The following is a 12,140-nucleotide window of genomic DNA, read 5'->3' as shown; positions in this document are numbered from 1 at the left end:
TATTTTCAGATATTGATACACCTTCGTATTGAAAAATTTATAATATCACCTTATTTTAATATGGACCATTTTTATTGACAATATTGCCAGTATTCATTGTCCAATATAAGTATTTAAGCTTTGTGCTTATAAATTAAAAGAATTGATTGATTAAAATAAAGCTTTTATTTTTTTTTTGTGAGCCTTTAAATGCACTTTAAATGTCAAACACAGTCAAGCCTTGAAACGCCAGCAAGTTATAGGCAAGTAGTTAAGAAAAAGTTTAAAAAGATTATCTATAATTTAAACAGAATTAGTAATTTTGGTTAATGCACATTTGGCAAATGCCTTAATTTACAATAATTTAATTTCTGTTTATGCTAGCTTGACTGTACTGTCAAATACTCAACTGCCATGATCGCGACTGCAAAATGTTGCTCTTTGCCGGCGGCACGCGTTTGTAAGAGACTTCCACAGTCGCCAAAGATCAAAGTGAAATAGCCGACAAGCATCGAGCCCGATTTAAGTTGGTCTTTAACGAGATTTCCACTTGCCAACCGGCGGCTGTTGGCCATAAACGAGTATGCGAGTTCGAGAAGTGGGAGTGGGCCCAGGGTTTTAACAACCTGGCGGCGGCATAATTAGAAAAATCCAAGCCAGGCCAAGCTAAAACGTCGGGGCTGTGGCGCCAAAGTTTAATTCACAACTCCGGACGGAGCGTGCACAAATCACTCAGCTGTCAAACGCTTGTTTTGATTAATTTGGTGTTAATAACGCAGACCGCACAAATCCTGGCCCGTTCCGTTCCGTTCGGCAATTAATGTGGCCTGGTCTTTGGTCTTTGGTTTGCTTGACTGCTGGCCAAACCAAAACCAAACTTGGTCATGGAGCGTGAAAAACGAAACGCTTGGCTCCCGAGCTTCGACTGAGGATGCGACTTGTGTTAATTGAAAGTTTCTGCCCGGCCATATAAAGTGAGGAAGCCAAAAGTCTCTCGTATTCGTACGACTTCGATTTCGATTTGGTTGTCTGCTGATAGCCAAAATGTTGCCGACTCACCCGGCCATAAATGGCTGCACACGCGTGCTTGGCAGATGGCAGGACGAATGAATATGCCGAAGTGGCCAGAATCGCTGCTGTTGGCCAGCTAAAAAGCCCGCTTTCCATGTGCGCCACATCATCAGGCCAAAAGCAAGAGGTGTTTAAAATGCTAATTTGGGCAATGCCACCAACTGATCCACGTACAGTTGTCTCCATTTCTCACATGACTTAATGACGCTGAATTTTGGCCTGTCCAAAAGTTCAACTCTGTTAGTTAATTGGGTAAAACATAGTTCGTTGGGCCTTAATATTTGAAATTAATACTTTTGCAGAGAAATTACTTTAACAAAAGTATTTAAACTTTATATTGTATAGCAAATTAATCAATCTGGTATAAAATATCTATTTATCTTCATATGAAGGCACTTGTTCTCCCTTTTTGTAAAAAATATTTTTTGTATATATATTGGAAATCAGGTGAGAGCATTTTATTATTAAAGTCTCTTCATTTTCAAGCTTATTAAACAGCTATCCTTTTCCTTTCGCTAGCTTCACCATCCAGCAGAAAGCTTTCACTGCCATCGTTTTTAAAAAGCATTGGATCAACTTTAAAGTGACCCACTGGCACAGGCGTATGCAAATATTGTCGGTTTTCCGCTCCCTTCCTGCTCGAGGCTGTCGCCCCATCAACGCGCTTGTTCAGCTGTCACCATATGCAGCTTCCTGGCTAGGACAGTCCGAAACACTACTGACGTCGCCGCCCCCGGGTACTGAATCGAAATTTGCTATGCCAAAATGTCAAAATGTCAATTCGAAAACGTTTAGCAAAAAAAAAGAAAAAAAAGTGACTAAGGAGGGAAAACGCAGCGTCGCTGCCAAATGTTGGCTAAGTAAACTTTTTGGCTATTGAATGGCCGGTCAGAAAGACAGCATTTATATATATTTTTATACACCGTATAAAAACACACCGGAGGCGTGTCGCTGGCAGTCGCTCAAGAGTTGGTCAGGTGTAGGCTCGTTTGTCTGTCACTCGTTACATTTGCTTACCTTTCCTTTATGCAAATGCGGGTGACTTTTTCGTTTCTGACTCCGACTTGTATTGCATAAAGTTAAAGCTAGGCTATAAAGTTGGGTGTCTGTTTTTTTTTAATAGAAAGTCTTATTTCTCGGGGTTCTGTCAATGCCTCACAAGATGCCTCACAGCCTGTGTCGTCTGCTTGACAATCGTAAGACATTTCTGACAAATACTGCCGACACAAAACTCTTTTATTTCGGTTTTTCCACTGACGGACAGGCTCTCAGACATGCATAGGCAAAGCAAGTTGACAGTCCAACAGGCCAAAAACAAAAATAATACTTAAAAAAAATGAAAATCTTTTTGTTGCAAATTTTATGCAATTTTTCAGCGGTATTGTGTGTACGGTAGTCGAAAGAAACAAAAATAAATTGTACACCCAAGCTATTTCGACAAATTCAATGAGAAAAATCTGCAATTTAAATAATCCTTACTGGCATTTTGAAATGTAGCCTATACAGAAAACCATCTTGGACAGTTGTTGCATCATTTAGTTAGCCACTTGACAAACAAACAACTTTGGGCGTAACCAAACACACTAGACAAGTTAAATCATTACTATTAGAGTAAATATTCGATTCAGTGATTGAAATTATTTTGAATTTTATTCTTTAAACAAATTTTAAGTTAGCATAGAGAACTGACTAATGGAATGATCTAAAAAAGTTATGTAACTATAAGGATGTTATTTCCTCAAAAGGACTAAATATATTGAAACTCTCTATTTCCCCAAGCATAAATATTTCATTATGCCACTTTTTTTTTTAAAACAATTTAAAAACAATGTTTTTTGTTTTAAGCTATAATGCGATAAATGTCGGCACCAACTTTAGTTGTCCAGTAAAACTTTTTAAAAGTTTTTGTTTTCAGCATGTCGAATAAGGCTAAGAAACCCAAAAGCCGCAGCAAATTCATAAAAATTAACAAATTAAAACATAAAAAAAAAACAAGGAAGCACGTACGCAAACGCTGGCAGAATGCCACTCACCTGCCTATATATACTTGTATATACTTACAGACAAGGCAAATGAATTCAATTTCGAATGAAAAATGGCGGCAGTGATGAAGATGGCAACGGCGACGGCATCGCAAGTGCGTGCAAGCGTGAAAAGTGGGTGAAAAAATAAAAATGCGAGGTGGGGATGGCGGAAAAGAAAAGAAAAGTGTCGGAGGGGAGAACAAACTTTATTAACATTTTTCGCATGCTGCACGTGCAGCATTTGCGGCAGGAACACCGCGCCGCGTATTTCGCGCTCTTTAATAAAGTTTCATAAATTGTGAAAATCGAACGTTAATCAAATAAGGAGCGCAGAGCCATGTACAAAATGTGGCGCCTTATATGACCGACAAACTGCAGACGTGGCCAAAAGAATCTGTCAATAAATCAATTAGTGTAATATAAATCAAGTGACAAACGGAAAACACAAAACCAAAGCCCGTCGCTAGAGGCCGCTGTGGTGATGTTTCCATCTTCTGTAAAACGATAGTTTGCGGTCTTAATTAATTGCAACAAATTTCATGCCTGACATGGTGACTGGGAAAAAACAGAAATAGAAAATATAGCATTAATAGTGGCCCAGAGCCACAATTAGCCAAATGACAAAGCCAACACGATTGCTCCGGCTCATAACTCATAACATTTTGCGGTTGCTGCCCGTCGCTGTGGCTTTTCAATTGTCAGTTGATGGCTACAATTACAAATGCCGTGTGTACCCCTTCCATCTGCAGAACCCTCTCCATTTGATGGAAATAATATATTCGCTTCCTTGGCAACTTCCGGCCCTCAGCTGGCGTACCAATGGTCGTTTGCTTGATACCAGCAAAGTAGCCAAAAATATTAGTAAACTTCTACTATGTGTGATATTCCAGTGTACATATTTCCAGGGCTTGACTACTTCTCAAGACTCTTGCCGAATGCCGACCAAGCCAAACTTCCTGGCCCGTGGCAAACAATTTTGACATTTGACTAATGCGGGACATTAGTTCTGCCAAAAATTTCTTAATTTAGCGTTAACGCTGTTCCGAACATTTCCTCGAAGGTGAAATTCAAGGTGGGTGGAACAAACTGGCTGAAGCCTGTATGGCAAATTTATTTTGCCCACAACTACAGGCTTCCAAGCTTCACGGAACTTATTCTGCAAAAAATTTGTCTCAGCAAATATAAAGTTTTGCTTTTCGCCATTGCGCCCGGTCTTTCGGCTATTTTCTTCGTGATTGTTTTTTAATCCGCCGAGCAAGATATAAAGATAAAAACTTAAGCTAAAATGAGTTTCTATAAAAGTGAGCAAAAAAGGGGGGAAAGAACAAAAGCCAAAAATCCAGAGATGAAGAAATTTGGAATGAAGCAAGCGGCAGCAATAATAAAATAACAGAAAAGCAATTAAATGCCAGCTGCTGGTGATCTGGCGGATTGGGGACTAAGTTGACCAAGGGCAGAGGTTACATTGTCTCACTGAATGCTGCTATAACCTTGAGGTATAAATAACATTTTAACGTGGCCAAAAAGCGCAGCTCAACCCCAGTTAATAGTAGTATGTAATTGCCAGAACAATGTCTGGCAGCTTCAGGAGGATAAAGGTGATAATAACATTGGCTCAAAGCTAAGTAAGATAATAACTAATAACTGTGTTGATGACCACGAAATTCTAAGATTGGAAAAAGAAAGAAACTGACATCAAACTCAGCGTTATTTGGCATCACATCTTTTACAATGTACAACCGTTTTTGTAGTATAAACACATACCTAATGTTGATTAACATAAACAATGCAGTTTATTTTTAAATTCCAATTTGAAACCATTTTTTTTAAGTATACAAAAGTTTTTACATTTTTGTCAGAAGATCAAGCCAAATAAACATTTTAGCTTTTCGAGGTTGGGAGAAACTTTATACTAAAATCACAGATTAACTATGTCAACAAACCGAATTCTCGTTTATAGGCATATGTTACCAAAGGCTTGATTCTGTTCTTAAAAGATTCTCCCCGAAGAATTTAAAATTAAAGTCCAAACATATTGCTCGAGCATTTATGCTGCTGTCATTGGCCAAGTTGTTGACAGCCAACTCAATATTTTCCGCCAACTTCGTTCAGGTGGCGGAAAGTGCAACGTTTCAATATTCATCTGGCGAATATTTGCGTCGCGTAGTTGGCGAAATTTTACCGCTCCGCTTATTGCCCATGTTGTTCTTGTTGGCTGGCAAAACTTTGGCCCACAAAACCGCACACTCATACGTTTGCACACACGTAAGCACACAAAAACCGAGCCACATGCATAGACAACGCTTTTGCATTCATGGAGCATATGTTCCAACTCCCGATTTAGTTTTCGTTTTACGGTTTGAAGTTTCACATTAAAAGCATTTCAGGCAGATAAATAGAGCATGAGGAAGTGGGACAAAAACAGATGAAAAGAGGGAGAAAGGAGCAATGTCCCCACTGTCGCTGATAAAGTTCTTGTTTTTGCCCTGCTCCTAGAATTATATTATAATTTTAACTATGAGTACTACTCCTGCAAATAACTCAAATTAAAGTTTTTATGCCTATGGGGCACACACACAAGGGCGGACCGGAAACCGCCATCTTGTTTTTAGTTTTTGGATAAAAGTTGCGAGCACGCACAAGACTAGCAGACAAACATGGCCGAAAGGCTTACAGGAATACTTTGTTATAACAGGGTACGGCACTGTGTTGGATGGAAACAAATTCCTTAAAAAAATATTATTTAACAAAAAGATTTATTTCCTTAATATCAGCAAATATTAATCAGCTGCAATTAAAAAAATAATAAACTTAGTTACACTTTAAAACTTAAAAACCTATTACCAAAGTAAAAAAAAAAAAAAATAAGATAAGGCATTATAAAGTTTTTAGTACCCAAAGCTTTGTATACCTCTAATTAAAGTACTACCTCCCTAATTCAATTTAATACTTTTCTCATATTAGCCAACAATCGGGAAGATTAGAGTGAGTAATCAAATAATAATCAAAGGTAAATTTCTAATCCCCAAATAACACTTTTTTGGTTGCCACATATTTTACATATTACAACATTTAAGCCGCGTAAACAGCGATTTAGCAAAAGTTTAGATAAGCAAACACATTTGATTACTAATTAAAAGTAATAGTAAACAAACAATTTAACGGATTATTAAATTTGATAACTGACGTTAAAAGCAGTGCATTTCGACGGCCATCATCTCATTAGTAGAATGTTGCAGTAATTATAGAGGACTCTGCCGCATCCATTATCACTTCAAACGCCGAACAATTAAGCCGGACGGACGTCATAAAAAGCCTGTAAGTGTGGATTAAAACTATTGCGAAAGTGGCCTCCGTTTTTGGGGCGCCTTCGGTGAGCCTCGTCAGCACTTCTTTTCTGACAGCAGCATCAATAACGAGAAAGTTTTAGCCAGAAACCTCGGAGCACCGACCACAACAGCAACACACCCAGGCAGGGCCAGCTCAAAAATTATGGCCACACTTTCGTTTTTACCAATGGGCGCTGGGGAGGGGTGGACAATGCCCCAATGAGATAAGAACAGTGAGCAGTACACTTAAAAAAAGTAAAGCAATTTCACTTCCATATATCTAACATTTTAGCTCAAGCAAAGAAGTATTTACCACATATTGTTCCGGATTTGCAATTCCCTCTGCCCACTTATGTTATCATAGCCACTGCAGACACATTGCTTTGAAATCGAGGACATTGTTTCGATTCATGCGACCGATATGTCTTCAACTGATTAGTTTCATTGTCCAGCCCACCTAGACCTGATCCTAAAACAATGCTATTGAGTCCGAGGCAAAGTGCATGGTTAGCTTAAGACAACAGATATGGAGGGAGTTTCCCAATGTTGTATCGCATAATTAACAAATAATATGTTTATTCACTTGATCCCAAAACAAAGACATCAACTCCGAGGCAAGTGTCTGTTTAGTTGCTGATAACACGTCAAAGTGCATACATATATAATTATTAGTTTTGACTTTTGAAATTGCTGTTAAATGTATTTAGTTGCTTTAAATGAATTAATTACCTTTACGAGAAAAATGGAAATTAAAATTAAAATACTGCAAAGAAATGGTAAAAAAAATGCACAGAAATCTAATTATTTAAGACAAAGTTGGTCCGAAATTGGTCAAATTGTCAGCACTGAATCAAGGGTAAAATGAAAGACGTCTGTAAAATGTTGTGATCTTGTTAAAACGTAACTGAAAATATGATGTGATATATAGTATATTCTCGAAATAATTATGGTAATACATTATTTTTGCCGTGTGCTCAAACTGCAGCATTCTTGAAATGCAGCCAAGCCGCAACGATGTGGCTGCCCATAAAGTTGAGCCGTCACCAGAGGAAAGTCCTCTTGCTGGGCTGCGAAAGTTTTTTAGGGCCAGCTTGTGTTTATAAGATGGCCAAGTAGCAGCGTTCGGCTATCAGTTGGCCAGAACTTTACTGCTTACGTTCATCATATTTGCGCGAGAGTTTGCCGAGGCAACTTTCCGGAGATACCAGATACTATATTCTATATGCGGCAACTGTAGCAAACTGCAGCGATTGCTGTCAGCTGAAAGGCTGCGGGCGGCAGGCACTTGAGACTCCTTTTAAAAATTGTCCAACAAGAAAATTCCGCTCCCCAACCTGCCACCCAAAACTCCAAGCCATCGGCCCAAAGGACATTGCAACAACTGACTGATAAATGTCGCTGCCGAGGCAGCAAATACGACTGAGGACATTTCCTTATTTCCTGTCGTTGTCGTTGTCCGCTGTCCGCTGTCCGGCTGGCCGACTTTTGCTACAGGAAACTTTTAGACCAAAAGGAAACCCAGAGCAGCGGAAGGCGTTCTGGGGAGAGCCCTTTTTTATGCAAGTCATAGAAATTTACAAGCCCCAGTGACAAGGACGTTTAGTTTATGGACGCGCAGCGCCTGCAGTGTTGATAGTTTGGCTATATTTATTTAAGCTTCTACTAAAAATCGATAATTTCGACCAATATTAATAAATGTTTTTAGTGTCTTATTAAAATCTGAAAATATGATTAAAAAATATATAAGAAAGCTTTTAATTGTTGCTAAAAATTACTAATCATTAAGTTGATTTAATTATTAAGCAAACTCTTTTGTTTTTATTTATTTATTATTTTTAAAAATTACTTTAAGCGAAATGAGTTGAATGCTTTCAAAACAAGTTAATAAATGCATAAGTTTTTAAATTAATATTTAAAAATGTTTTATTTTTGTAAACGTTCTTAGCACACACTGTGTAGAGATTATTTTATTTATACCGATTTTAATGTACTGATTGTTCATGCCTTTTATAATTTCCTGACAATTTCTTGCCCTTACAAAGGACCTTGAGGCAGTAGTAGTGCCATCACTGGTGTGGCGTGGGACATTTTGCCGTTGAAAACTTTGTTACATTGGCATATGCAATTGGGTTTGCTGCACATCCTGTCGACAGCTTGGACTTGCCAAAGTTTTTGCCACTGTTAAATGTTTTCTACGTTTTTATGTCTTCGCCGACGTTTTTTGGGTGTTTTAAGGCAGACTCGGTTGGCAAAGTTTTTAATGAATTTTATAGCAGGCGGTGTTAGGCGATTGTGAGACGATTCAATCCGAAACCGACGAGTCTTACGAAACAGAGGCCCCCGATAAGGGGGAGGCCAAAGGTGCGGACGGGCAGGCCAATCAAGCTAATCGCGGACGGTCTGAGATAGACAGACGTATACAATACATATAGTACGACGCTCCGACAGTTGGCCAGACAGACCGCTTTGACTTTGACGTGCTGTCGCTGGCAATGGCGTTGTGTTGTGCTGTGCTGTTTTCGCTGGTGTTGGCCTGGGAATTAAATGCAGCACATTAAAGCCGCAGGAGTCATCGCCGCTGAAAGCTGACAAGCGTTGAGTCAATTACATGGTAATAAACTAATGGGCATCGTGTCCGCCTGGCGACGACGTCATTCACCATCATCATCAGCACCAGGCCTACCCATCAGTTTGGGTCCCCTCTCTAATGCCCATTTTCGCCGCAACACTTGTTGAACTTCCCATGGCCGGCACATAAAGCCAAACATAATTGGCACAAAGTGAGGCTGATTCGAAAATGGCACTCGCTTAAAGGCGAAAGTTGAAAGCACCAAGTCGCTGAGATGTTAATTTGAAAAAAGGCATATTCGTGATTCAATCGTAATTAAAATAATTAAATTTAAACGTTCTAAATCCCAAATTATTTGTATAAAATGTGGGACGTATATTTCATTTTTTAAACAAATAGTTTCACTGTTTTTCAAAAACTCTTTATACTTCCAGCTGTTCTCAATAGTTTCAGACAATTCACATTCTAAAAAACAGACTTCGCTAAGCTGCACATCGATTAAATTATATTTGATTGCACATTGATTTTAACATTGAAAATAGACATTTATTACGAAGAGATCCTTACGAGTGGACACACTTGTTAATGTTGAGGCTATAGGAGGATCCGGGAGGGCAGGATCCGTGAATGGGTCGCTGTATGGTGCAGTGATTGTCCTCAGCATTATATCCCGCAGGACATCCACTGCTGGCAAAGGCTCCCACCATTAAGGACAGGACCAGAAGCAGAAGCCAAGTGCATTTGACGAGCATGATTGAAGACTTAGTCCTTTTCGATTTCTGCACTAAAAACAAACACCTTAGTAGGGAACGGAAGACTGGCAGCCTCAACTTACCTTAGGAAAATACAAAATGCAACTATTCGAACGGATGCAACCGGAACGAATCTTATATACCATGATTATTCCATCAGCCCGTCCTTGGTCTAGTTCTACCGATCTGAACTGGCGGCCCACAATGATAACACTACCCTGATAAGCCAGCCAAGCAAAACAGTTTGGTTTTCAAATAGTTGTATATGTATCAAATCACTTTGTCTGAGTTGGTTTTATTTTGATTTCGTTTAGTGGTTGTAAACACACAGGTTAACATTGGGTCTGTATTGGGATCCAGGTGGGCATTCTCCGCGAATGGTGCGCTTTGCGGTGCAGTCCCTGCCTTCCTTCTTGAACGGAGCTGGGCAGTTCTTGGCCGAAACAGTCATGGCGATGATGGCCAGGATGAAGATGGTGAGCCAGGAGAAGTTCATGGTGGTTTTGGGCTGCAAGTCAAAGCAAGCTTTTTTAGAAAATTTTTCTACAGAGTATTTTCTTGTCGAGAGACATTCCAAAATAAAATTAATTCGATTGATAGTGGCTACGTTATTCAATTAGACAGATAAGAGCCATGATTAACTTTGTTTTGTAAATAATTCCTATTCAATTTTTTCCTTGACCTATCTAAGTCAAGAACTTTGTATTTTAGTGCTCCAAATTTTGGCTTTGATTGTTCTAAGTGTACTTAACTTGCTTAAATAATCGTTATAACTTTGTTAACTTGATATTAAAAATATATTCAATTGTCTTTAAAGTTGATATAATTATAAATTATTTAAATCGTTATGACGATTTTTAAAAAATGGTTTTTGGCACAAAATATTTAATAAACTTATACACTTTAAAATATGTCTCGCTGCTTTTGCATTTAACATTTCACATAGAATTTAAATTTCTCAGTATCATAATCGTTTAATTAATTTTTATAATAGTTTTTGTAAGCCAAGTTTAAAGACACAAAATAATGTTTGGACTTCTTAAATACGCCGAAAAATAAAAGCACATTCTTATCCACCTCTTACTTATTTTTTTGTCTTCACTTTGTAGATGAGCAAACTAAATTTTTCGGCAGCCGGCTGCTGCTTTTATAGCCGCCGACGAACACATTTGGGCAGCCTTTATCGCGGCCATGACGAACCTTTGACACAATTAGTGGCGTTTAAGCCGGCGTCGATAAGGAGCAGTCAGATGGAAGGCGCAGCGAAGGCTTGACACATGTGCCCCTCTGGATGCCTATCTTCATCAACAAAAGGAAGCGGGCAACAATTCACGGCAGAGCAACGCAACAAAGGCCATTTCCATGGGGTCGACTGAGCGCCGAAGTAGGCGTGAAAAACCTGCAATGGCGAGATGGCAATGTCGAATGGCAACAGAAAAATTTCGAATGAAGCAACTGACATCAAATTGTCGGGGGAGAAATAGGTGGGGAGGCAGCTGCAGGTGGTTCGGCGGAGCCGGTGGCACTTTTGGCATTGTCCAGGTCCAACAATGGACCCGAGGATTGCCACTGGGTTTGGGGGCGCCTGTCAGTTGCAGGAGCACAATGCCAGCGCTTTTGTGCGTTCAGCATATGTCATTCATATACAACGTTCGCAATTTTCGATAGTTACAAGATGTGAAATGTGGGCGCAAAAAGTTCAGTGGAAGAAAAACAGAAATGCGCTCTTACTTCCTATACTGAAATATATGTGATGACTATAAACTTGCCACTGAATCTTTTTAACCTGTGTTTGATAAGCTAAATAATTCTGCTTTAACATTTTGTGTTAATAATTCCCAATCGCTTTATATTAACCAGAAAGTTTCTAATACAAAACAAATTAAATAACCGTTTTTTAATCGATTTAATCAAATAAAGAATGTGTTGCTTAAATTAATTCAACAAGCAATTATACCAAAATTTGCAAATTTTAATTTCTCTAATATTGTTTTTGAGCGTAAATGTTATATCAAACAGTTCAAATCACTATCAGTATACTGTTTTTTGCAATTTCTATTTCTTGTATTAATGGAGGAACAAACAGCAATAGTTCAAATCTAAGCCGAGATTATCAGCATTTGAAACAATAAAATATAGAATATGGGGTTTTCATAATTGTTTATTTTGTTTATGAGTCTTGCACACTTTGGGGCAGTGACGTAGCCAGAATGTAATTGTGTGGGGGTTTTCAAAACCAATTTAATGTAGCATTCAAAAGTATTTAATACCACTCTTTCTATCCGTTTGCACTATAGCAGTGGGTGGGGGCTTTGAACACCCTTTGGGGCGTAAATCAAATGCCAACGAGCCATAAGGTTTCACTGTCAGGCGATGGTAGAGTTCAATATTTGTATGTTATAGTTTGCATTTGATG

General features: G+C 38.7%; 2 protein-coding genes across 4 annotated transcripts; both read right to left on the bottom strand.

The window, feature by feature from the left end:
* Positions 1–9,455: 9,455 nt before the first annotated feature.
* Positions 9,456–9,928, bottom strand: LOC108147314. 2 transcript variants are annotated; one of them, XM_017273738.1, is made up of 2 exons: positions 9,808–9,928; positions 9,456–9,751 (listed from the first exon to the last, which is right to left on the bottom strand). In XM_017273738.1, the coding sequence occupies exons 1-2, from the start codon at positions 9,868–9,870 to the stop codon at positions 9,536–9,538; spliced, it is 279 nt and encodes a 92-aa protein (XP_017129227.1). In that variant the 5' UTR covers positions 9,871–9,928; the 3' UTR covers positions 9,456–9,535. The 2 variants fall into 2 exon arrangements, with proteins under 2 accessions (XP_017129227.1, XP_017129228.1); XM_017273739.1 differs by having other exon boundaries at positions 9,456–9,756; positions 9,808–9,921.
* Positions 9,929–9,980: 52 nt separating this feature from the next.
* Positions 9,981–10,842, bottom strand: LOC108147315. Of its 2 annotated transcripts, none has more exons than XM_017273741.2 (2): positions 10,809–10,842; positions 9,981–10,232 (listed from the first exon to the last, which is right to left on the bottom strand). In XM_017273741.2, the coding sequence occupies exon 2, from the start codon at positions 10,218–10,220 to the stop codon at positions 10,035–10,037; it is 186 nt and encodes a 61-aa protein (XP_017129230.1). In that variant the 5' UTR covers positions 10,221–10,232; positions 10,809–10,842; the 3' UTR covers positions 9,981–10,034. The 2 variants fall into 2 exon arrangements, with proteins under 2 accessions (XP_017129230.1, XP_017129229.1); XM_017273740.1 differs by having other exon boundaries at positions 10,802–10,836.
* Between the last annotated feature and the right edge of the window lie 1,298 nt (positions 10,843–12,140).

This window comes from Drosophila elegans, unplaced genomic scaffold (genome assembly GCF_018152505.1).
Source record: "Drosophila elegans isolate 14027-0461.03 unplaced genomic scaffold, ASM1815250v1 contig_476, whole genome shotgun sequence".
NCBI lineage: Eukaryota > Metazoa > Arthropoda > Insecta > Diptera > Drosophilidae > Drosophila > Drosophila elegans.
Note: the sequence above shows the minus strand (reverse complement) of the source record. Positions and strands in the feature narration are given on the sequence as shown.